A 25,925-nucleotide genomic window follows, 5' to 3' on the forward strand; every position below is an offset into this window, starting at 1 on the left:
GCAAAGTGGAGTGAAACTTCAGCTCTTATTTCTGACGATAAACGTACCCAGGTTTGCTACGCTCTTTGATTTATATCCTGTTTTACTCTGCGTTGGATAGTTGATGGTGCCGTTTATATTGATATCTGTTTTCTCCCCCTTACCCCCCCCCCCAGTGGTGTCGGTATCACATAAGGACCATTGCATGTCTCTATTTCCTATCTTTTGCATGCACCTGCTTAATTCCTCCCTCCCCCGAGGTGTTCAGCTTCTTTTTTCTCTATTTATAAAACACGTTACATAGAAACCAAATAGAAGCAAGTAGGAAAGGCATGGCTGTGTATGAATACTGCGATTATAAATCATCATCAAACATTGGATGGGTTTTATTTATTTTTTTGAATGTCAAAGCACTTGATTTCAGAGGGGGAACTTTGAATGTATTTTTGTAGCTGCATGTCTTTGGGAAAGTTCTTGTATATTTAATAATTCAGCAAAAAGGGTGATTGCTACAGAACAAGAGCAATTACATTTTTTTAAAAAAAAATCATTTTCTGTTGAATGTGAATAGCAGAGTAAGTGGGTGATTAAAACACGTGAATCACACAATTTGCCACTTCGCTTGTAATGAATGTTGGGAAAGAGTACACATTCTCAAACAGTTTGGTTATGCGGTAGGTAGTTTGTTTTCGTTTTGTTGCCTTCTATGTACTTTCTGCACAGCGTGGATAGGCAACCTGGAGTTCTTCCCATTTAGGGGGCTAAAACTCCCATGAGTCCCAACATGGCCAGTGGCCAGGGAGCTGTAGTCCAAAATATCTGGAGGGCACCAGGTTGTCTACCCCTGCTCTATCAGCTGAGGACAGAAGACGGGCACTTGACCGGGGAGGACATTTTGGAGTTCTTAACAGACAAGTTCAGAATTGTAATACCCCCCTTTGGCATTTGCCTTGGTACAGACAGCATGTTCACATACTTTTTCTTATGTTAGGCAGTGAACATCTTCCCTTTTGAGAATATGTCTGCTGTTTTCCTGTCACGTGACATGTAAGCTAACACAATTTTCTGAGCCCTCAAGAATTTTAAAATAGTCCACATGAGGCAGAAGAAACATCTTCCACACTGGGAAACATCCAGTTCACCTGAGTTACAAGAGAGACCTCAGTGTAGGTGGGTCCTCTGAATTTTGCACAGTGGTTAGTCCAGCCCAAGTGAAAGGGACAGAATGCAGTCTGTGCGTTTCATTGACAAATCCCTCCAAATTTACCTCAGATTTTGATTCAGCCTAAATTTATTAGATATGAAAAGGTTGAGAGGACCCTCTGGAGAAATGCTTCTAACCTTGTCAAACTTATTTGCCTTCCCTGGAAATTCTGTTGTTTTTATTTATTTTATTTATTTATTTATTTATTTATTACATTTCTATACCGCCCAATAGCCGAAGCTCTCTGGGCGGTTTATGTTTCTGATGGTTTTAAAATTTTGTATACTTTTTTTAATGTTTACTGTTTTTAACTTTTGTAAACTGCCCAGAGAACTTCGGCTATGGGGCAGTATATAAATGTAATAAATAAATAAATAAATTTGTAAAAATGCCTGCCCTCCCTGAAAGGGTTCCACCCTTAAAGCTGGTGTAGATTTATTTCCATATATAGATGGAAGCAACCATGAGAAATTCTCTACACAGGCGGTGTGGTAAATGGTCCCCACTCATTATGTCAGCTGTATGGACTTGTCTACATACAGGAATATTTCCAAGGACTGCAATATGGCTGCTACAATGTTCATACCATCCTTATAAGTTCATACCATGCTCTGCTACCTCCAGTAGCAGAGGCTGTAAGTCTATGTACACCATGTTGCTGGGGAATATGGGTGGGAGGGTGCTGTTGCACTCATGTCCTGCTTATGGGCTCCTGGTCAACACCTGGTTGGCTACTGTGTGAACAGTGTCATGGGCCAGATCTACCCTTGGTCTGATCCAGCAGGGCTCCACCTAAGTTCTTATGTTCTAAATAGAACTATCAGTGGAAAACAACCTGTGATTAGTTCTCTCCCAAATCCTGCTGCCTATTTTGGAGGACTTTTTCTCTCCCTTTCGAAAGAGGCATTGCTTTTTCTGCCTCTTTTGCAAGGAGGGGGAGAATTTTGGAGAATGTTCTCTTTGGGGAGGGAGACAGGGTTTCCATATGCCTTTTTTAAACTTTAGCCAGTTGTTGAGAGGTCTTTTTTCCCCACCCCCCCCCCCACCAAAAAACCACCCCTAGTGCTAGGAGAAGCCCTGCAGTTCTTCCTGAATGCCTGTTGGAGACCATGTGCCTCAGCCTCTCCAGTAGGCATTCAGAAAGAACCCTTGGCTCCCGGCTCCTCCAAATAGCAGGGTTGGTGTTTTTTTAAAAAAGAAAATATATAGAAAGAAAGAAGACCCCCTCAACAACTTCCTACACTTAAAAAGGTTTGTGGAAACTCTGTTCCCTTTCCCAAGGAGGAAATTCCCTGAGATTCTCACCTGTCTCAACCTCTTTTTCCTGAGTTTTCATTTCCTCCCCCATCCCACAAAATGCCCAAAATTTAAGAATCAAAATTTTCAGCACAGCATTACCTGTGACCTTCCAAGCTGATTAGATTCTATCAGTCATGCATTGTGATGCTTGGAACCCACACACACGCACACTCACCATTTATGCAATGTCAGGCAGATAGCTAAATCTCTATGGTTATTTAGTCACTGGTGAGCCAACATAAATGACTGGTGCACAGTGTTCTTCTCCACGGATCATAGGACTCATCTACACCAAGCAGGATATTCCATTATGAAAGCGGTATATAAAAGGCAGGAGCCACACTACTGCTTTATAGTGGTAATGAAGTGCACAGACAACTGTTGGGACCCATTGACACATCTACACCAAGCAGGATATAACTTCAATACCACAATAAAGCAGTAGAATCATAGAATCATAGAATAGTAGAGTTGGAAGGGGCCTATAAGGCCATCAAGTCCAACCCCCTGCTCAATGCAGGAATCCACCCTAAAGCATACCTGACAGATGGTTGTGGTTCCTGCCTTTTATATACTGCTTTCATACCACTTTCATAGTGGAATATCCTGCTTGGTGTAGATGAGCCCATAATTTCTGCAGATCTCCTCTGTCTGGTCCCCCCCCCCCTGGATTATTCAAATGCTACATCAGCCACATTGACGTTGCTCAAACTGCTTCTTTGAGGAGGCATTTCCATGCATCTGTGCCAGCTTGCATTACAGAGGAGAAAAGGTTTTGCATTGAAAAAGAAGATCAAGAGGTTGTGGGATAAGGAAACATTATTGGATTCTAAAATGAAGGATTTTTCATCTGTTTCTGAACCTGAGGACATTTCTTGGGCTACAACACATTTATAGAATTAAGATTCAGCAGTAACATTTATTTAGCTGGGTCCCCTCAGTAATGTCTTCCTCCTTCCTCCTTCCGCCCATCTACCCCACACTCTACACCATTACTTCTTTCTCATTTTAGTTTTATAAGAATCATTATTCAGAAATGAAGCATTTCGCCTGTCGTCAGTGGAAAACAAAAATCAATAATTGCTTTAGTCGGGTATTTTTAAATGAACACAGCAAGATACTTCATTAATCCGTAAATGCCTAGTTACAGATGCTTTTTCAATAATAATTAAAATGGATAATAGCATTTGGAGTGGATACTTACCTTGAAGAAGGGACAATGTAGTGGACAGATAAATCAGTTATGGCCAGCGATACTGCTGCAATTTTGTGTTGCTTTTCTAATTAGAGCTGAAACAAATTCGTCCTTTCACTTCAGGTTACTGATTAACTCCTCTGCTTAGTAAATATCAGCTATGTACAGTTATATATCTTGGGATCCATGCCATGTCCTGGTGTAGAGCAGCCTTCTGCAACTTGGGGACATCCAATTGGTTTGAACTTCAACTCCCAGCAGCCCCAGCCAGGAAGTCCAATATTCAGGAATGCTGGGCATTGTAGTCCAAACCATGTGGACGGGCAGAAGAATTAAAAACAAGAAAATGACTACTTCTCTCCTATGTGGCATACCTCGGCCATCAGCAGGGTCCATTCGGAGGTATAACATTTGAATTAGGAGCGAGCAGTGAAGTGGCCAAGTTTGCCAATGGCACCAAATTATTGAAGGTTGTAAAAACACAAAGGGATTGTGAAGAGTTCCAAAGGGATCTCTCCAAGCTGGGAGAGTGGGCATCCAAATGGCAGATGTAGTTCAATGTAAGCAAGTGTAAGGTGATGCACGTTGGGCCAAAAAAAACCCAACTTCAAATATAGCTTAATGGGATCTGAGCTGGCAGTGACCGAACAAGAAAGAGACCTTGGGATTGTGGTGACCAGAACGGTACACAGTACTCTAAGTGTGGTTGCACCATAGATTTGTATAAAGGCAGTACGATACTGGCCGTTTTATTCTCAATTCCTTTTCTTATAAGGCGTTTGCCTGGAGTTTGCCTTCTTTACAGCGGCCGCACACTAGATTGACATTTTCATTGAGATGTCCACCACCTAAAAGAGGATATTACAGAGTTGAAAAAAGTGCAGAAAAAGGCAACTAAAATGATTAAAGGTCTGGAGCATCTCCACTCTGAGGGAAGGCTACAACAGCTGGGATTGTTTAGCTTGGAAGGGGAGACCTGATAGAGATGTACAAAATTATGCATGGTATGGAGAATGTGGATAGGGAGACATCTCTCTCTCTCTCTCTCTCTCTCTCTCTCTCTCTCTCTCTCTCTCTCTCTCTCTCTCTCTCTCACTCAAAATCCTAGAACCAGGGGTCATCCCATAAAACTGATTGGTGGGAGATTCAGGACAAATAAAAGGAAGTACTTCTTCACACAGCCCATGGTTAAATTATGGAACTCACTACCACAATAGGTAGTGATGGCCACCAATCTGGATGGTTTTAAAAGGGGGTTGGATAAATTCATGGAGGCGAAGGCTGTCCATGGCTACTAGCCCTGATGGTTGTGTGCTACCTCCAGTATTCGAGGCAGTAAGCCTGTGTGCACCAGTTTCTGGGGAACATGGGTGGGAGGGTGCTGTTGCACCATGACCTGCTTGCTCATCCCTGGCAAATGGCTGGTTGGCCACTGTGTGAACAGAGTGCAGAACTAGATGGACCCTTGGTCTGATCCAGCAGGGCACTTCTTAGGTTCTTATGTTCTAAGCTTTAGGCAGGGATGGGACACCAATTTTGATGGCTTTAAAAGGGGGTTGGATAAATTCCTGGAGGCAAAGGCTATCAATGGCTACTAGCCCTGATGCTTGAGTGCTACCTCCAGTAATAAGCCTGTGTGCACCTGGAGACTAGCAGCTACAGGCCTCTTAAAGGTACATACATCCACATAGCACAGCTGGAGAACATGGGTGGGAGGGTGCTGTTGCACCATGTCCTGCTTTGTTGGTCCCTGGTTGGCCACTGTGTAAACAGAGTACTGGACTAGATGGACCCTTAGTCTGATCCAGCATCAGGGTTCTTCTCATGTTCTTAATAGGTCTAATCATACAATTGACTCCTATGGTATATTTAGGTGATCGATCATGTAAAAGGATCCAGTACAAGAATTTCGTTTTCTTCTGATTTCACTGTTTACAATTCTCCCCACCACCCCCTAAATACTATAAATAAATATGAAAATTTTCAAAATACTGCATACATCTGATGAAGTGGTCTTAGTCCATGAAAGGTTATGGCAGAATAAATTGGTTTGTCTTCAGAGTGCCATAGGAGTTTCTGCTGATTTTTATTTATTTATTTTCGCTGCAATATACTAATACAGTTACCCTCCAGAATATATTTTCAAGAAGCATTCTCTGCATAACACTGCATTTTATTTTATTTTATTTTTTTTTAAAAAAAAATGTTTTAAAAGAGCTCCCAATTAATCTGTCTGTTTCTTGATTTTCTTTACAGCACCAAGGAAAAATTGGAGTTAAATTTAATGTTGGGACAGATGATATTGCAATTGAAGAGGTCAACGCAATCATTAACGATGGGAAATACCATGTAGTACGTTTTACAAGAAGTGGAGGTAACGCCACATTACAGGTGGACAACTGGCCAGTTATAGAACGCTACCCAGCAGGTAAGGACATCCCGATGGACTGTTGCATTTATTGGGGTTGAGGGGAGAAAAGATGACCAGCAACGCGGTGGTTTTGCTTGTGTAGAAACACAGGATCTCGGCTCCTTCAAGATGTCTTAAGTGTCATTCTCTGAATCGTGAATATTTTCTAAGGTGTGATAATAGCAATTCCTAGATCAAGCTCAAAGGCACGGATTGCCTTTTACTAAATTTTACTGAATGAAACTGAAGGCATGACATTGACAAAGCTCTGAGAACCCAAGTTTTTATTTTTTTAAAAACGAAACAAACAAAATAAAAGCAAACTTAAAGAATTAGTGTACTGGTGTGCTTAGAGAAAGAAAAGGCTTTGACAAAAGCAGCACAATACATATTATATACACCAATACCAGAACTGGATGTTGGTGACAATTTTGTGAAGGAAAACATCGTCTCTCCTTTATTTTATATCCAACACTCTGTAGTTTGTGGCAATTTGAAAACAACAAAATGTATTAAGGCAGGCAGTGAAGGCAAGAAGCCCTGCCTTGAATGGGAAAAAAGGGATTTTTTAAAAAAAAATTAAGAGCATTCACTTAAATACAACAGCTGTGGTCCACTACCCACTTATTCTTAGCTGTCTCATTGAAATTAGTCTGACCTTCTGCTTGAAGAAATGAATTTTTCGGTTTCCATTTGATTAACAGTCCTTTGATTTCAGTGGGTCATAGATTATACAAGTACGGTCTGTCACTGTAGCCACACAGAAAACCTGGTGAGCTTGTGTACGATGAAGCTGGGCATCAGGACATTGTGAAGATGGTGTGCATGCCCTGAGAATCTAGTCCAGAGGTTGGAACGTCCTGAGCTTCTTGTGTGTAGTCAGGTTCTACCATGGACTTCTCATCTCCTAGCAGGAACTCCTTCTTGGGTATGGAGCTGAGAAGTTCTTTTATTTGTTTTAAATCGGTCAGTATCCAGTACTGCCGCTGCACTCCTGCTCATTCTGTAACGCAAGTGGGACTCACTGCTCATGCTGCAGAAAGGTAGCAGTTCAAAAAGGAGCCCTGGGAGCAAGTGGAAATGCTGGTTTCCAGATCAGGGCAGGTCTTCTGCAAGCTATGCTGACCTGCCCCATTCTGGAAAGAGCCTTCCACTTATTTCTGGTTGCTTTCTTAGTTGCTGGCTTCCCATTGTGCTAGTGGTGTGTCCCGCCGGTGCATGGCCAGATGTGGAATACTGCCCATTGTATTGATTCCATTTATCACTTGTTCAGTTACAATAGGGCCTAATCTACACCAAGCAGGATACTGCACTATGAAAGTGGTATGAAAGGGGGATATAAAAGGCAGGAACCGCACTACCGCTTTATAGCGGTAATGAAGTGCACTGACAACTGTTGGGGCCCATAGACACAAAGCATATACCGCTTTCAACCTGCTTTCATACCTCTATATCCTGCTTGGGATATAGCCTTTTATAGCCCCAGCCTTTTATATACCACTTTCATACCGCTTTCAGAGTACAATAGTCTGCTTGGTTTAGGTTAGGCCTAGGTCTACTTTCTCCCCCCCCCCTTCCTTTGCTCTGTGTGTGGATATATATACAAAAATGCCAACATGCAAAGTTGGCAATGATATTAAGTACATAAGAAAATAAGCAAACATACGTAAAAAAATCTTTCTCTTTCTTACGTTATCACAAGTTACAAGGCCTTTTTAGTGGTAGGACCTTGCTTCAGACTTCCCAGGTGGGTTCACCTGTTGACATCTTGATGGTCTGTATTCATCTAGGCCTTTTCAATGAGTTATGTTTTATAACAGTTTGCAATAACTTTTTCTGTTCTATAGTCTGGGCTCTTCATCATAAAAGTGGTGTTTTAATTGTATGTTAATTTTAATCATTTTTTAATTGTGTTATAGTTTATTTTAATATGGTACTTTCTTTGCGAGGGCTCATCTACACCAAGCAGGATATTCCACTATGAAAGCAGTATATAAAAGGCAGGAGCCACACTACTGCTTCATAGTGGTTATAAAGTGCACTGACAACTGTTGGGGCCCATGACACATCTACACCAAGCAAGATATAATACTATGAAAGTGGTATGAAAGCAGTATATGGTCTGTTTCAATGGGCCCCAACAGTTGTCAGTGCGCTTCAATACCACTATAAAGCAGTAGTGTGGCTCCTGCCTTTTACATACTGCTTTCATACCACTTTCATAGTGGAATATCTGCTTTGTCTAGATGAGCCCCGAGTGGCCATCGGATATTTTGGATTCTTGGATGCAAAGCTGGAGACAGTGCTCTGAGACTGAGGTCCCTGCCCCCCCCTCTCTCTTGGCTTAGCAAGAGTCCTCCAGCCACCCCACCCTCCTTCCCTCCCACTCTGCAGAGCCCCGGCTAGATGGGCAAATCAGCCATCTAACAAGAATGCAGGGCAAGACAGTTGCGGAGGCAATGATCAACTCCGTGCTCTTCCCGCCCTGCGTAGGATGCTGATCAGCTGCCGAGGCTGGCAGTCATCCAGGTAGGATTGCACCCAGAATGAATAAATATCCTTTGTGGGAGGAGGCAGCGGCTTAATAATACAAATTTCAGTCAAATAATTAGTTAAAAACTATTTTTTTAAAAAAAAAACCTGATCAATCATCAGTTATTTATAGAATCACCAAAGCTCTCTCCCAAACATTTTACAGAGATGTTACCTTCCGATAATGATCAAATAATGACTTGTTATAAAGAAAGAAAAAGTTTGAGAAGGTGTAACTTCTCATTGACATAAAACACAAGTAATGTCTGCTGGCCAGGGATAGTAGGGAGGAAATGAATTACAGAGGAGACAATTAGATATTGAGACAAAGGAAAATCCAGCGAAGAAGCCAGTGTGAACAGTGCACCTGCCTCTGCCAGATTATGGCCTGGTTTTTGAAGTGCTGCTTTACCGAATATTTACAGGATTGGCACTCAAAATGTCGGAATCTATTCTGGTTGCTGAGGTAAATTTCTGGTCTTTTGTGAGCCCTGCTTCTCTGGCCTTAGCTAGACCTAAGGATTATCCCAGGCAAACAGAGGGGTCATCCCTGCCTGCTCCCAAGATCCCCTGTGTGTCATTTGGATGCACAGGGATGACCCCAGGATGATCCTGGGATATAGGATTGGTCTAGCCATGGCCTCTCTCTGTCTCTCTCCCTCCAAATAAATTTGAAAAATGAAATGTTCTTTTTTTAAAAAAAAAAAAAAAAGAGGGAATCCCAATACATGCATAATTGCACATTAAAAAAGAAAGTATTTTATACTATAAAAAAACTGAATCATGTGTAAAAATAAATAAATAAAACTATCGTAAAGTGTAAACAGTGTGTGTGTGTGGGGGTGCTTTTTCATTCCTTTTGTGAAGATTCATGAGCACCTTTGAGAATTCAGAATTTAAATGCATATTGGATTGTCTGACCAATTGTAACGTGGAACTGGTTGAGTGACCACCAATCCCTGGAGAGAAGTGTGAAGGGAAAGGGTCACACCAGAAGTGAGTCCTCACGGGGTTATGTGTTGTGGTTCATTAGGATGCTACTTGCCCTATTTCACTTTTTTTTTCATATACCAAATTGTTTTGTAGTTATCTTATTTGCCAGCATCTGTGAAGTCTAGGTTATTTTACGGATGGAGAATAGAGTTGCCCAAGCCAACCTGTATGATCATGGCTATGTGAAACAGTTTGAAGTCAAATCTTATAATGCTCTGGACCATCTCTAGACTGTCTCCTTGACTGTTTATTAAACCATAAATTGTTCTGCAACCAGGATCCTCGGGTATCTTTAAGAGGCTTCCCAATGGGATGGAGTAAAGGTTCTTTCCCCAGTGTAAGACTTATGCTATTGTGCAGGGATCTTCTGCTGTACAGACCTGGAGTCGAACTAGTGCCAGATGTTACCAAATCAATGGCATGCTGACCTCATTTGATATGGGATCATTTCATATGTGTACAAAAGGGAAATGGCTACACTACCAGCTCTGCACTTAATCACACGCCAAGGAGTTGAGGAAGAGATGCTTGGGAGAAGTTAGGATGTGGGGCAACTTTACCTTGCTTGGTGTCCTCCACATGTGTTGGACTGCAGTTCCCATCATTCCCAGTCAGCATGTCCATTGGCTAGCTGGAGATGGATAGGTTTCCAACCCAAAACATCTGGAGGTCATCATGTTGAGGAAGGCTGGTGTGATGAATTGTTGGAATCTGTGTCCTGTTCAGTACATAACCTGTGATTCTTCGGGCAGGTGAATGGAGGGAACAGGGCTATCCGGAGGTTTGAAGGTCTTGAAGGAGAGCATTTTGGGGGGCTAAAATCTTTAGACTAACTGGTTCCCAATTGATTTTTCAGATAATGTATTTGCTTGCGACTGCTAATTGTAGAATCAGTCATGGTGGAGCTGGCAGTAGTGGTAATGGTTTAATTCTTGTGCAAAAGAATGTCTGGAAACTTTTCATAAATACACGTTCACAGTGTTTCTGATTTTTAACAGTCCCCACTGCAGCTACATCCGGGCTTAATTAAAGCCACAGTTTCAGCCATAACTCAGAATCCCCCTGTGCGTCTTATTGCTTGGCTCAGGCCAATCGCTCTTGGTCTTTAATTTTCTTTGAGCTTTTATCAGTACCATCATGTTGCCTCTTTTCTGCAGCAGAACAGCAAAATCCGGTGCACCGCTTTCTTTTCTCCCTGTCTTGATTTAACCCCATCTTTGTACGTTCCTGAGTTTTGTCTTATTTTATCTTGTGTCTGTAATCTTCCGTCTCTCCAAGCCCATATTCTCCACCTCACTTTCTTTTACATTGTGTGTCTCAGTTTACAAACAGTGGCTGTGTGTATGCATATGTGCACACGTACATATGAAACAGCTGCTGATCTGTATTACGCCATTTAAACCTTTAAATATATAACTTTAAAATGATAGTGAAAATCGAGGAAGGCCATTTCTTGCTCCACTACATTCTGGCCCTGCTGGTGCCCCGTTAATCTGCTGCTTCCCCGGATATTTTGACCTCATCACACCTACTTTTTTTTTATCCGGTTTTCATCCGTGGTTTCCCCCTCCATTTCCTTAGCAAGTCAAGTGCTGGGCAATTCCACGCGTGTGCATTGTTGCGCTCCTTCAGCTCATGTATCTTTTCACCTGGAGCGCTACTATGCCGGCGAAATCTCCTATACCACCCCCTGCATTTTCCTTCCCCTGGAGTTAATTGTTTATTTATTTTTTAATATATATATATATTTATTATTTCTGCTCAGATACAATAGTGTGGTATTCTGAAACTGCGCAATTATGGTAAAACAACACACTACATTTCCCCCTAAGATCATATTAAACAAACTCCGGGGAGAGAAGGAAGAGGATGGCAACAAGGGAGAGGGCCTTTTCAGTGGTGGCCCCCCAATTGTGGAATGATTCCCCAATGAGGCTTGCCTGGTGCCAACATTGTTATCTTTTCGGCGCCAGGTCAAGACCTTTCTCTTCTCCCAGGCATTTAACAGCATTTAACAACATATGCTAAGTTTGTTTGTTTGTTAATGGACCCCAGAACTGTCGTTGTTTAAAATGGATACTGTTTTACACTGTTATTTTTATATTTTTGATGGTTTTAAATTTGTATACTTTTTAATGTTCATTGTTTTAACTTTTGTAAACTGCCCAGAGAGCTTCAGCTATGGGGCGGTATATAAAATAAATAAATAAATAAATGGTATAGAGGCCTTCGAGAGGCAGCTGGGCAGCCACCTGTCAGGAATGCTTTAAGGTGGATTCCTGCATTGAGCAGGGGGTTGGACTTGATGGCCCTTCCAGCTCAAATATTCTATGATTCTATGAAAATATGGATGTCAATTCCCAAAAGCTCCTGCCAGCATGGCCAATGGTCAGGAATGCTAGGAGTTGAAGGCCAAAACATCTGCTGATCTACTTTCCAGCCACTCCTGCCCAAGGTACACCGGAATTCTGCCTGTGTGTCATCACTCAGACCTGCCCCAAGGAGAGAGAAAAGCAAGGAGATTGGCATCAAGGGGGCCTCTTTACACCATAGGAGAGATCAGATCATAGAATCATAGAATCGTAGAGTTGGAAGGGGCCTACAAGGCCAATGCAGGAATCAATGTACATGGGGTTCCCACTGTCCAGACCTAGACCTGCTTAGCGTCATCAAGGTTGCAGCCTCCCATGCCATCACACCAGATCATGTGTTTGACCCTGCCTCCTATAAAGTCTTGTTGCTGGTCTGAGAAACTAGGAAGCACTTTTCCTTCCGGCCCTCGCTTTGCTCCCCCTCTGCCTTTGCCTTGCCCCATCTCCTCCCGCCCTCAATTCAACAGGAGCCGGGTCTGAAACACAGCTCACCAGTTCCCGCACTCTAGTGGCCGGCCCTCTGCAGAGACGTAATTGTTTGACACAGCTCCCAGGCATGCCAGGATTATCCAGCGTGCAGTTATCCAGCATGTTATCTTAAATCAAATGATGCCTAGCCATGCATTCCTCCAATATGATTAAGGTTCATTGGCATGCCCAGAGTGCGTTTTTGGCTCCGTTTCTGTCTGGTTCTTTTTTTAAAAAAACACCACCCACTTGTTACCATGGCATCTGTCTTTAACTTATCTCCCCTACCTGCTTTGGGGTTTAATTAAGAATAAGCAAGATCAGCAGGTTAATTAAGAAGTCTCTTCATTTGAACTGAACAGCTGATCCTTCCTTCGGTGAGACAGAAGAAATTAGATGTTTATTGTCTTGGCTTTCTGTGGTACCACAGCTGATTAATTCTCAGCTACGGCAAGCAAGGAAGGTGTCTACACCTGCTTACCAGTTTAAAAGATGTGATCATTTGGAAAAGTTTAGAACAGCTGTAATTAGAGATGGGCAAACTCACCCGCCTCCAATTCATCGGGCACCGTCATTCCCTGTGCTGCGTAAAAGGGGGCTGTAAAGGCCCCCTTTACACCATGGGGGCAATGTGTATCTTCTGGAGCTTCCATTGTTGTGCCCAGTGGAGGCTCTGGAAATTGGGTGTTTCCCCCATTGCCTAAATGGTAGCTGTGAAGGCACGATTTATGCAAGAGTAAAGGTGTAAATGCTCCATTTGCTCCTTTATTCTTGTGTAAATGGGGCCTTTATGGCTGCAATATTATTAGTATTATTTATATCCCGCCTTTTTCCCAGTACTGGAACTCCAGGTGCTTTACAAGATTAAAACATGCACAATTAAAACATATAAATATAAATTACAAAAGTTAAAATAGAATTAAACCTACAGTAAAATTAAAACATGTTAAAAAATATATTTAAAAACCTGTAACAGATTAAAAGTGGGATCCAATACATTAACACAGGTCCAGAGTAGCTCCAAAAGCCTGCTGAAACAAAGAAGTTGTTGCCTGCCTCCGAAAGTGTAGTATAGAGGGAGCCAGCCTAGCCTCCCTGGGAAGGGAGTTCCAGAGCCTTGGAGCAGCCACCGAGAAGGCCCTCTCCTGCGTACCAATCAGGTGTGCCTGGGGTGTTGGTGGGACTGAGAGAAAGGCCTCCCCAGAAGATCTCAGAGCACGGGCAAACTCTCATGGGAGAATACGGTCTTGCAGATAACTTGGACCCGAGCCATAGAGGACTTTATAGGTGGTAACCAGCACTTTGAATTTTACGCAGGAAAAATAATTTTAACGTAATTATTTCCCCAATAATTACGTTATTTATTGGGGAAATAATGTAATTTCCAGAGCCTGCATTGCCACGCAAAATGGAGGCTCTGGATGAGGGAGGACGGTTGCTGGGCACTTGTTGACCCACATGGGCTCTCGACCCATGGGCCTGCGAACGTGCTTCTAGCGCCCGACTGAGTCCAAAGTGCTGGACGCGGAGGTGTCTGTCGGACTCCTGTGTCATCTCTAGCTGTACTATGGGTACAGTGACCATATGAAAAGGAGGACAAGGCTCCTGCATCTTCAACAGTTGTGATGAAGAAGGAATTTCAGAAGTTGCCATTTGTATGCATGCTGCACCAGGTGGAATTTCCTCTTCATCCCAACAGTTTAAGCTGCAGGAGCCTTGCCCTCTTGACCAGATGTAAAAGAGGGCAGGGCTCTTGCATCTTTAATTGTTGTGATGAAGAGGGAATTCCACCAGGTGCTGCATGCATACAAATGGCAACTGCTGAAATTCCCTTTTCTACACCACTGTTAAAGATACAGGAGCCCTGTCCTCCTTTCCACATGGTCACCCTAACTATGGGTGTATTCATTTCAGTTTTATTGCACTTGAAGTTTGGTTCTCTTTTCACAGATTTGAATATGTATTTTTCATCGTGCCTATTACAATTACGAAATCTCAATGTTATCATCACAACTCTTTGTTCTGCTCACTGTCAAAGACTACCATTTCGTGTTGAAAAATTTTGAATGCTGCGGTAGATGTGCAAGTGAGCTTCATTTGCATCTGTTCAATAAAGACCAGAACCTCCCCCCTTCCCTTCAGGTTCCTCTATTGTTCTGAGAAATAATTTGTTATTTATTAATTTAAAATATTCATATAACTGCCTTTGGTGGCAAAGCCTTCCCACAGGGTTTGCAAGGGGAAAAGAAAAAAGAAACAAAATCAAAAATACACATAACCAAAACACCAGCCAAAAACATTGAAAACAACAGCAAGAGTTAAAACTCCCATTTATAAAATTAAAAAAGCCTTCTGTTTATTTAAACACTGACTAGAACCTCCGGGTCTTTAAAGCCCATTTAAAAATAATCAGGGAGGAAGCAATGTGTATATCACATGGTAGAGTCTTCCACAAGAAAGATCCCTACCTTTCTTTTTAGATTTTGTGTTAAACTAGTCCATTCACCTTGCCTGATTTTTTTTTTTCTTGGCATGGGAAGGGAGTGTTTCAAGAAACCCCACCACACTTAACTTTTTCAGGACAATGCTATATAGCCAGGTGATGTATGTATGTGATCCTACCTGAAAATCAAATCCAAGTGAGAGCAATGCTTATTCATTTATTTATTTATTTATTACATTTCTATACCGCCCAATAGCCGGAGCTTCCGTCCTCACTGTGGTGCCTTGTGGGTAAAAAAAGTAGTGCCCAGAAGGATTACGTAATCGCTTCCACCGACCAATAAGTAGGGCAAACAATTCACTCCTTTCCTCCCCTCACTAAATACCATTGCAGTCAAACAGTGGGCTCATCTACACCAAGCAGGATATTCTACTATAAAAGCAGCATGAAAGAGGTATATAAAAGGCAGGAGCCACACTACTGCTTTGTAGTGGTACTGAAGTTCATAGGGTGACCATATGGAAAGGAGGACAGGGCTCGTGTCCCTTTAACAGTTGTATTGAAAGATTGCATTGCTGTCACTATTTGAAGATATAAAGTGTGGAAAAGAAACTATAGAGCTGATATCGAGTTTGCTGGTTGCAGCACGATTGATGGTAGCTAGGAACTGGAAGATTCAAGGGGAATATTCTATTGAAGAATGGTACAAAGAAGTATGGGATATAGCCATTAATGATAAACTGACATGTAATATTAAGTGGAGAAAAGGCGTAACTAAAATAAATGAGTTTGAAGGAATCTGGAAACAGTTCCTAATATTTGTGTTTACTAAGGGAAGTGGGAAACCGCCAGCAGAAGAAACGATCAGATTTTGGACTCAGGAATAGATCCCGAGGTGGGGGGTGCACTTTTATGTTAAGAATGATTATGTTGTAGTATGATAATGTATAGGTAATACTTATTCAACATATATGTACTCAACATTTATTCAATATGTATGTAGCAGTTGTTTGATGTTTCTTTTATTATTATTATTATTATTATTGTAATGTTGTATGTTTATATAGTGTAGAAAACAAATAAAAATTATTAAAAAAAACCAGTTGTATTGAAAAGGGAATTTCAGCAGGTGTCATTTCTATGTGTGCAGCACCTGGTGAAATTCCCTCTTCATCCCAACAGTTAAAGCTGCAGAAGCCCTGCCCTCTTTTGTATCTGGTCATGCTAGTAGAGCTTCTGCAGCTTTAACTGTTGTGGTGATGAAGAGGGATTTTTAGCAGGTGCTGTACGCATAGAAATGACACCTGCTGAAATTCCCTTTTCTACACAACTGTTAAAGATACAGGAGCCCTGTCCGCCTTTCCATATGGTCACCTTAACTGAAGTGCCCTAACAACTGTTGGGGCCTGTGACACATCTACACCACAAGCAGGATATAAGCAGGATATAACACTATGAAAGCAGTATAAAAGTAGTATGTGGTATGTGTCAATGGGCCCCAACAGTTGTCAGTGCATTTCGGTACTGCTATAAAGGAGTAGTGTAGCTCCTGCCTTTTATATAACACTTTCATAGTGCAATATTGTGCTTGGTGTAAATGAGCCCAGTGCGATGGAGTTGGGAAGGAGTCATTTTGTCGAAGTGCCACGTTTGACAGTTTTGAGCAAGTAATTGGCCTCTGTGCAAGTTGTGTGTGTGTGTGTGTGTGTGTGTTTCCCAACTCATTTTTGCTAGCTCACCTTCTGTTAAGAAATGATACAAAACCAGCCAACATTTTCAAAGCTTTTCACATCTCTCCATCCTTCAAACTTCTTTGACTACAGAGTCTTTTCCCACCTCCCTACCAAACAATGGTAGTCGTTCTTATCAATGGTTTTAATATAGTTTCACAAGTCACCGTTATTTTATTATTATTTGACAACTTACTGTTTTGTTTTGTTTTTCTGTCAGATCATGCTATATAATGTTTCTTTAAGTCAGGAGACAGATTTTTTTTTCCCCTTTCGTGTCTCTGCTGGCTTTTTCCTCCTCAGTTTCACATATCTCCTTTTTCATCTTGAAGACCCTGGTAAAAGGCGAAGGGCTTATCGCTTCTTCGATGCAACGGATTCTGTAATTAAATTCAGTTTTTAATAAAACGTGTAGTGTACTTGCCATTACTTTACCATTGACAGTTTCAGCATCCTGTGGTAAAAAGACACTGTGCTGCTTGTGTGCAAGAGACAAGAAAATGTCAAATGAGCCACTGTGCTCTGAGGTCTGTTATGAAACATTAGACGATTCAGACTCCTTTTAAAAGATTCATAACAAAGGATGGTAAAGGCAAGTACAGAAGAATACCATTATCAGAACACCTAATGTCGAGCTGTCTCCAATACTCAGGGTGAAGAGGAGGCACACTGTAATAGTTTAGAATGCAGGTAGGAGGTGGGTCTCATGTTTGACTGCTCTCGTGCAAACTTCTTGCAGTAGACAGAAGGGATGCAAGGAACGCAACTTTTTTTTTCATTTTTGAGGGCAACATCACATATTAATAGGAATCCAGGACAAATAAAAGGAAGGACTTTTCACACAGCGCAGAGTTAAATTATGGAACTCACTACCACAGGATGTAGTGATGGCCACCCATTTGGATGGCTTTAAAAGGATAAATTCCTGGAGGCGAAGGCTATCAATGGCTGCTAGCCCCGATGGTTGTGTGTTATCTCCGGTATTCGAAGCAGTAAGCCTGTGTACGCCAGTTGTTGGGGAACATGGGTGGGAGGGTGCTGTTGCACCATGTCCTGCTTTGTTGGTCCCTGGCTGATGGCTGGTTGGCCACTGTGGGAACAGAGTGCTGGACTAGATGGACCCTTGGTCTGACCCAGCAGGGCTCTTCTTATGGTCTTATGTTCTTAATCAAGCCTGCAGTGTGTCATGAATTGCTGACCTGAAAAGACAGCAATAATTTAGACTACCAGTTCTGGGTAAAGGCGTACCGGGTGGGTTGGGCAGAACTGAAAGAAAACTAGACATAGCAGCTGATTAAACCTTCTTCTAACAGTAGGGCAGAACCATCCCGCTGATATTCCTTGATTTAATACAAAGACTGCCAAGGCAGACTTCCTTGGAATGGAAAAAGCACACACACAAGTTAGTTTATTTTTGGTCTGCGTCAGTTTTGCACGTATTCAATCACAAGTCTGTTCTGACCAGCTCCCACATCAGTCTGTGAATTAAAACAAAAACAACATGAAAATGATCACCCATTTCCCTAATGTACACCCTTTGCGTGCAGTGTTCCTCCAGTATATTCACTCTGTGTGCCATTTCCCTAACACACACAGTTTTGGGGATGCAAATTTTGAGCTGAGATTTTCATCGCAAAATTCAGAGAAGTGCCCAATCCAAAGGATGCCTGAGTTTCAATCCACGTATTAGTCCGGGAAGTGTGAGTCAGCTTGGTTTCCTGAAAAATGCAGTTTGTAAAGATTTGGGGATCCTGAGTAACTTAAGTCCTATTCTAACTCTGTATTTTAATCGTATATCAATTTTGCTGCGTGGGTTTTATCCTGGTTGTGCTTTTTATACTGTATTTTGTATTTGTGCTTTTAACCTGTTGGTTGTTTTATTATGGTTTTAATTTTTGTGAACCGCCCAGAGAGCTTCGGCTATTGGGTGGTATAAAAATGTAATAAATAAATAAATAAATAAATCCAGATTTGCGGATTGTCAAAGTCAAAAGAAGTCACAGAGGTGTCAGATTAACTGTTTATTGATTACACAGATGATAAATGGATGCAGGCAGAAATGCAAAGAAAGCTCATATGCCCCTTCGGTGGATCACAGCAGTCCTTTGGCACAGCTGGCTGGGCACTGGGGTCCCCACCATACATGAGGCGTCACCCCATGGACCAACAGATTTCTCCAGGCAGGAAGTGTACATTTTCCCCCTTGGAGTGAGACCAAAGAGCAAAATCAGCCTGCTGGATTTTATAGGTGTCTCTCCTAAGTTTCACAGCCCATGATGAGAAAATCAGTCCCTTCTCAGGAGCAAGGCTGCGTGTGTGTCTCTTTCACTTCTCATGGGAAGGTCCTTATCTCAGCAGATGACATCACTTGGCATAGGCCAAGCAGCTGTGGCAGCACTTCCTTGGTACCAATTATCTCGGCCTACTTAAAGCTGCCCATTATAGAGACTTACTTGATTACTAGAAATTGCCCACTGCGTTAGGCTATGCAGGTCTCTATAAGTTGTCACACCTCTGTTATGGGCACCCCAACATTGCTGTTGTGTACTCACTAGAGTTGTTGTTGAGGACACTCCAGTACTCTGAAAGATATTTCTGGGTGATGGATAGAAGACTCTTGCGGTTTTTAAAAAGAAGTCAATAATCTGCTTGCTCAAGGCTTTTTCTTTTCTTTTTCTTTAACAAAAGATGCATACAAATGAGGCCTTTGTTGCACTTTTTTTATGGCTCTTATGTCATTGTTTATTTATCTATGTAGAATTTCACCTGATGAAAAACTGGACATAGCTTGGGATATTTTGGCAGTATAATTGATTATGATGATGGTGATGATGATTTGCACTCAGTTAAATATCTGCATTCTATCACTGAGTGGTTGTTGTTTTTTGCTTTATATAGTGATCAGGAGCGACTTGTTGAAGTCCTTTTTTAAAAAAAAAAGTTTCCTGAAATTGGATTGTTTAATGTAACGGATGTATCCTCTTGACTGCAATATCTTGTGTACTGCTCTGATTCTTTGGCTTTCTCAGAGCCAGGGCTCACCTTTAGCCTCAACCTTATAAGTCCCTTGCATTAGTCCCTTATAATTCTTAGTTGCCTCCACTCTTTCTCCCTGCCTTTCTCCTACTGGAACAAAGGAGTATAAAGGGTCCCTCTACACAGCTGCCATTTTGCACAACGTTAACTATACAGAAATGACAGAGCCCCATCTTGTGCCAAAATGGCGGCTGCCATCGAGGAGTGGACAGCTGCAGGGCACTCCCCTCCAGGGGGCTCACTCAGCCCAGCAAGCATGGGGGAGCAGCAGTGGTGACTCCACGAGTGCCCGCCAAATACAGGCTCGCTTGAGTCCATCCATCCTTATTTCTGTGGCCCTTTCTACACCTAAGGATTATCCCATGAAAATGGAAGGATCATCCCTGCCTGCTCCCGGGATCCCCTGTGTGTCATTTGCATGCATAGGGATGTTCCCGGGATGATCTTGGGGAAAAAGGCAGGTGTAGAAACGGCCTGTGTGTATTCTCCACCTGCTCAGATTGAGTACATGCACACATGAACAACGCATTTTACTTCATTTTATTTTATTTTATTTTATGTAGGGATGTCCATCGCTGGGAAACCCGGCCCTTTCTGGCCTTGCCTGATTTCTGCAGCACTCCCAACTCGGCTTGCATTCCCAAAATCCGGGAAGTTTTAAAAAATGTGTCAATTGTGTACTTTGCAATTTGTGTAATTTGCACAAATTGCAGCTGAAAATTGCACAAATTGCTATTGACACAAATAACCCCTCTACCCCCCAAAATGTGTGGAACGCATATCTGGGGTCCAATGTGGTGGCTGGATGAACCTTTTTTTTATTGTCCTAAGGATGGGGAGGTCAATTACGATCTGATGCCACTAGCATGGACTTCGAGATGTCTGGAACTGGATCAGGAGCCATAATGCTGCGATGATGATGATGATGATGATGATAATAACACAACAACAACCTTATACTTCTCCCCCTGTATTCCCAACGTTCAGGCTGGGTGCTGTTGCATATGTATTCATGCCAGCAGCACCCTTGTGTAAGAGGGAAGTATCAGCAGGCTATGGTTTGTAGAGATACAAAAAGAAGTGGGAGCCTAACTGGCTACCCCCTCTCAAAGCCCAGCAAGGACTGAGCATGCTCAGTGGGCATAAAATGCTGACTGTTGAAGGGGGGAATCAAGGCAGGAGACGGAATGGAATGCCCGGACTCTTGAGTAGTGAGCTATCACGCTGCAACTTTTTGTTGCAGGTCCCGATTGCCGATCCTTAATGTTAGGTAAAGCATATGTGCTTCGCTGCCTCCAGAAGCCCTTTGACTCATGCATGTAGTTTTGATAACGAAAACAGTACTGCCTGAAGGTTCTTCCAGCATGCAATTCTGCTTGCACAGAAAATGTTCACAGATTCCCTCCATATCAGGCGTTTTATTTATTACAGGCAGAGCTCTTGAACTACTAACACCACACACACACACGAAAACACACACACCATAATAGCTATAAAATGGTGTCTTGAATAGGGTGACCATATGAAAAGGAGGACAAGGCCCCTGTATCTTTAACTGTAATGTAGAAAAGGGAATTTCAGCAGGTGTCAATTGAAGAGGGTGGAATTCTCTCTTCATCAATGCAGTTAAAGCTGCAGAAGCCCTGCCCTCTTTTGTATCTGGCCACTCTACTATAGCTAGTGTAGCTTTAACTGTTGAGATGAAGAGGGAATTTCACCCACTTCAATTGACACCCGCTGTAATTCCCTGTTCTACATTACTGTTAAAGATACAGGAGCCCTGTCCTCCTTTTCATATGGTCACCCTAGTCTTGAATCCCAGCATGCAAAGGGGCTTGAGGGCCAAGAGCCGTCACATCATAGGCAGGTATCATCCTCAAAATGGCTTTAGAAAGCATCCGCTTCCTCAAGCCGTGTGCAGAATACGAAGAAATAGACACCAACACCCCAGCCGTGGCATAGAAAGAAAGGTGGTGCTTACGTTGTGAGTAGGTATGAGAAAGAGATTAATATCTTCTCAGCTACCTGAATTATTTAGGTTGTGCCTCTCAAATTTTTTTTTATCTAGGGCAGACTGGAGTGTCACTTTTTCCATTTCCAGTATGAATTATAGCGACTCTTTCTGAATTAGTTAGCTAAATAGAAGTTCTTGTCCTGAAGACATGAAGTCCTATTGCGTTGTCACAACTCACATACTGGCATCAATATATATAGCCAGAGACAAAATATTTCATTTTATTTTATTTAAAAAAAAAAAAAAAAAACGCACCTTGTAGCTGAGGGATGTCTCAAAACGCAATGTCATTACACGGAAATTAATTTTGTTTTTTGCTTTTTTGGTCTTGTGTGTTTGTTTTTCATATTTGTGATAGCAAATTGCCGGGCCCAAAGGCTCAAGGCAGTGGCAAATTTATCCTGCGTTTTGAAAGACTCAGCAATACCCCAGAGTCGCTCCAGGGCTTAATGGAAACTAAATGTCTCACCGATAACATGGCACAGTTGGAAGAGCTGGCCTACAGTGAGACTCAAGAGCACTGTGTATGCAAGAAATCTTGCACACTTGCTTTAATCGGTGGGAGAAGAATGTGTACATTTTAAAAAATGGGCACAATTGATGCGTACATTTTACGCACAAAAATACACACGGATTTTCCTGCAGAGGAAAAAAAAAAAAAAGCTTGCAATCTGATTGTCGTAGATTGCTTCTCCCTCTGGGATTCACATGTGCTGGCAAACTGGCATGGGACATACAATCAGTGAGACATCTTTTATTGCAAGATATCCCATGGTGAAAAGCTTAATGGTTGCACACTTCCAAAATACTTAAAGCTGATTGATGGTCAGAAAGCTTTAGGCTCCGAGATAACATACAGTCAAAATGCAACTCTTCACAGAACACATAGTTAAACTGTGGAACTCGTCACCACAAGATGTTGTGATGGCCACCAATTTGGATGGCTTTAAAAGGGGGTTGGATAAATTCCTGGAGGAGAAGGCTATCAATGGCTACTAGTCCTGATGGCTAGGTGCTACCTCCAGTATCAGAAGCAGTAAGCCTATGTACACCAGTTGCTGGGGAACATGGGTGGGAGGATGCTGTTGTACTCATATCCTCTTTGTGGGTTTTCCATGGGCAGCCGGAGGCCACCGTGCAAACTAAATGAACCCTTGGCCTGATCTAACATGGCTCTTCTTATGTTCTAGAATATAGATTTTTGAACCCAATATATCAGGATTCAGATCTGGGTTCAAATCATGGAAGTAATCTTTATAGAGAACACTTTTAGCAGGTATCTCAGGCTCAAAATGCCCCCCTTTCCTTTTAATGTCACAATTTATAGTGATAGGTATATATGCCAGTGAATCAAGTGCTCGTTTGGCCATAATCTCCCCCCCACCCCACCCCTGCTCCTGGTGTTTCAGACACATTGCTTACCTTTGTTTTGTTTGTAAGTGCCATATGCACACCTACCCAACCTTCAATTTATTAACAGAGGGAGGGTGGAATCCTTCCAAAACATCCTGGGGATTAAGGAGAATTGTTTCGGTGATTGAACGAGCACCAGCCAGCAAGAGCAGTCCACGTGTGGTTTCTATTGCAAGCCCTGTCTTCTCCAAAGAGGTTGGTGACATCACAGGCACTAGCCAACCAATACTGTCCATGGCCAGTATCTGTTACAACACTTACCTTAGACAAAAGTTAGACCTGGATCGTAGGCAGCGGGGACGCTTCAAAATTGGGCCCAGTACTCTAATAATATGTTATCTTTCTTCAGACTTATCCAGCAGAATAAAAGCCACAAAGATGACTGCACATGTTCTCTCAGAGCAGTCTCGCTGGCACAAAGGCCGATGGAAACAAGACTTTGGAAAGAAAGATGAGACGAGACCACGTGCAGCACTGATGTGTTCATGCCTGCCCATCACATTCCAAGGATCGCTCCGTTCGATCCGTTGGGCATACTTGGGATTCATCCTAAGAATCTCGCCCACGTGCTTCACAGTCTGCTAACCGCCCATGCTAAACATGCTTCAGTCCTAACTGGCTGTGCATATGTTGCCCTGAGCCTCCTTCGGATATTGATTCGCATACCGCGATGTACCTTTCGCGTGTGCGATATTTCAAGCTGATGGGAGGAAATGACTCTGGCCATCTGCATTTCTAACAAGAAGGATAGGAGGTAAACAGCTGCCTGTTTGCCTTTCCCTTTATTGATCTGTTGCCAGTAACTTCACGTGGAGTTTTGTCCGGGGATCAATAATAGGATACAGATCATTCTGCAAATCCTATAAGTTTATTAAGCCGGGGAACTCATTAATATTGCATCGCTAACCTTGCACCATTTAGCTTTAAAGGCCTGTCTCTATCGACGCAAGCTGTTGTGCTGAATACTTCATCAAGCGGCTGTTATTTTGCTAATATTTAAAGAGCGCAATGCAGCCCCTTTTAATAATGCATCCCTCTGGCACGTGTCGCACGGCGCGTTAATGAAGCCACCTGAAGTCTGTAAAGCGGTGGCGGCAGCCATCTCCTGACGCCATTTCTTGCATTTCAGACTATTGTGAGAAAGGTCAAGTAGTTTCCTGAGAGAAAGTGGATTTGCAAATTGTGTCAGCGGAGCTGTTTCCTTCTTCGAGAGAGATCAGTCATTTCCGTCTTTAAAATTTGTTAAGTAGAACAAAGGAATGGCTGCTTGAGTCCTGAATAATGGTGTGTGGAGTCGCAAATGGGTTTTCCAGGAGGAAAAAAAAGCGGCTCGGGTGTCATTTCTGTTTGTCTGCATTAAAAAGTGGGAAACAAAGGAGAGGGGGAAGGAATAGGTGGAATGGAAGGAGGAAGAAAGGGAGCTTTAGCATTAGGCGATTGAAGAAGACCGTCTAGGCTAAGGATGTGGGGGAAATATGAAACAGATTCAAATGACTTCGGATTTCTATGAATCCTGACCTGTGGATTCGACAGCAGACTGGTATTTTCCAGGTCACGCGGATTCCACAGACTTGCGGACCATTTTTTATTTTACTTTCTGGAATTGTATGCAAACGTAGTTGTATGAAAATATGAAAGTTACTGGAATATACATGGAAAAAGGACAATGTTTTATACATCTCTGATATTTCTTCATCTTCTACTGTATAGCACTCTTTTCTGTGGATGCTCCACTCACTGATGGTCTGCTGAGCCAAGAAAAATACAGAAAAGGGTTCCATACCAGCAAGTTGTGGTGAACTTTTTTGTGTACTTTACTGAAGTGGGTGGGGGGACCCGATTCTGGCAATGAGCAGACAACAGAACAGAAGGTGCCTGACAACCCATGAAACGCACACAAAATGGATTACACAAAGTCCATACATCCGTAGTCTAGAGCGGTATTTTGTGGTGGTGGGTGTTTTTTGACAGAGTACGCGCTTCCCTTCTTCCAGTCCAAAGAAAGACACAGAGTCTGCTGGTCCAATTAATCATAAATATATTTTCTAGCAACCATCCACCACCGACTACATCAACTACCCAACCACAACATGAACATTACCTACAGAATATATACACAGGGTTTTCAACCTGACCAGCAACATCCCAGGTGCTGCTAATCAGCACACCCTGGCTGATGCAATTAGCTCTCTTCATTTCAGGAGCTTGGTTAACCCTTACCATTCAGGTCTGTAAAATCCTTTTTACTTACAGTGAATACACTGACACCCCTCCATTTTACTGACCTGAATGAACATACACAAAACAGTTTACATATTGTGATTTACCATATTCAGTTTCTCAATTAACTCTTGATGCCTTTTTGCACATAATGGTTTAGTCATCAGATCTGCTACATTATTTTCTGATTCACAGTATTCCAGATCTATCAGTCCATTATTTACAGATTGTCTAACATTACAATATTTTATATCCACATGTTTACTCCTGGCATGCATTCTTTCAGTTTTAGCCATCTGGATACACGTTTGGCTGTCTTCATTTACTTTTATTGGTTTATCAATTGGCACATTTACATCTATCAACAGTTGTTTGAACCACACTATTTCGTTACACAGTTCAGATAGTGCTGCAAATTCTGCCTCAGCAGTAGAAACAGAAATTGCATTTTGTTTCCTTGCTTTCCAGCCAATTATGGAATCAGCAAATGTTACCACAATGCCAGTGGTAGATTTTCTATCACTTCTGTCTCCAGCATAATCACTATCCACGTAACACTCCAGATTTGGTGTTCCTGATGAACTTAATTTTAAGCATTTGTCCTGAGTGCCTTTTAA

The 25,925-nt window shown here is 42.2% G+C and overlaps 1 protein-coding gene across 27 annotated transcripts in view; it reads left to right on the forward strand.

Annotated features, from left to right (window-relative positions):
• Positions 1-25,925, forward strand: part of NRXN1 (neurexin 1) — a 1,218,662-nt gene that overhangs the window by 1,018,583 nt on the left and 174,154 nt on the right. For all 27 annotated transcript variants that reach the window (XM_063123832.1, XM_063123833.1, XM_063123845.1 and 24 more), the window contains one exon: positions 5,934-6,105. In XM_063123832.1, coding sequence (XP_062979902.1) covers positions 5,934-6,105 — 172 coding nt within the window. The remainder of the gene's footprint in view (positions 1-5,933; positions 6,106-25,925) is intronic.

This window comes from Elgaria multicarinata, chromosome 4, assembly GCF_023053635.1.
Source record: "Elgaria multicarinata webbii isolate HBS135686 ecotype San Diego chromosome 4, rElgMul1.1.pri, whole genome shotgun sequence".
Classification (NCBI taxonomy): Eukaryota; Metazoa; Chordata; class Lepidosauria; order Squamata; family Anguidae; genus Elgaria; species Elgaria multicarinata.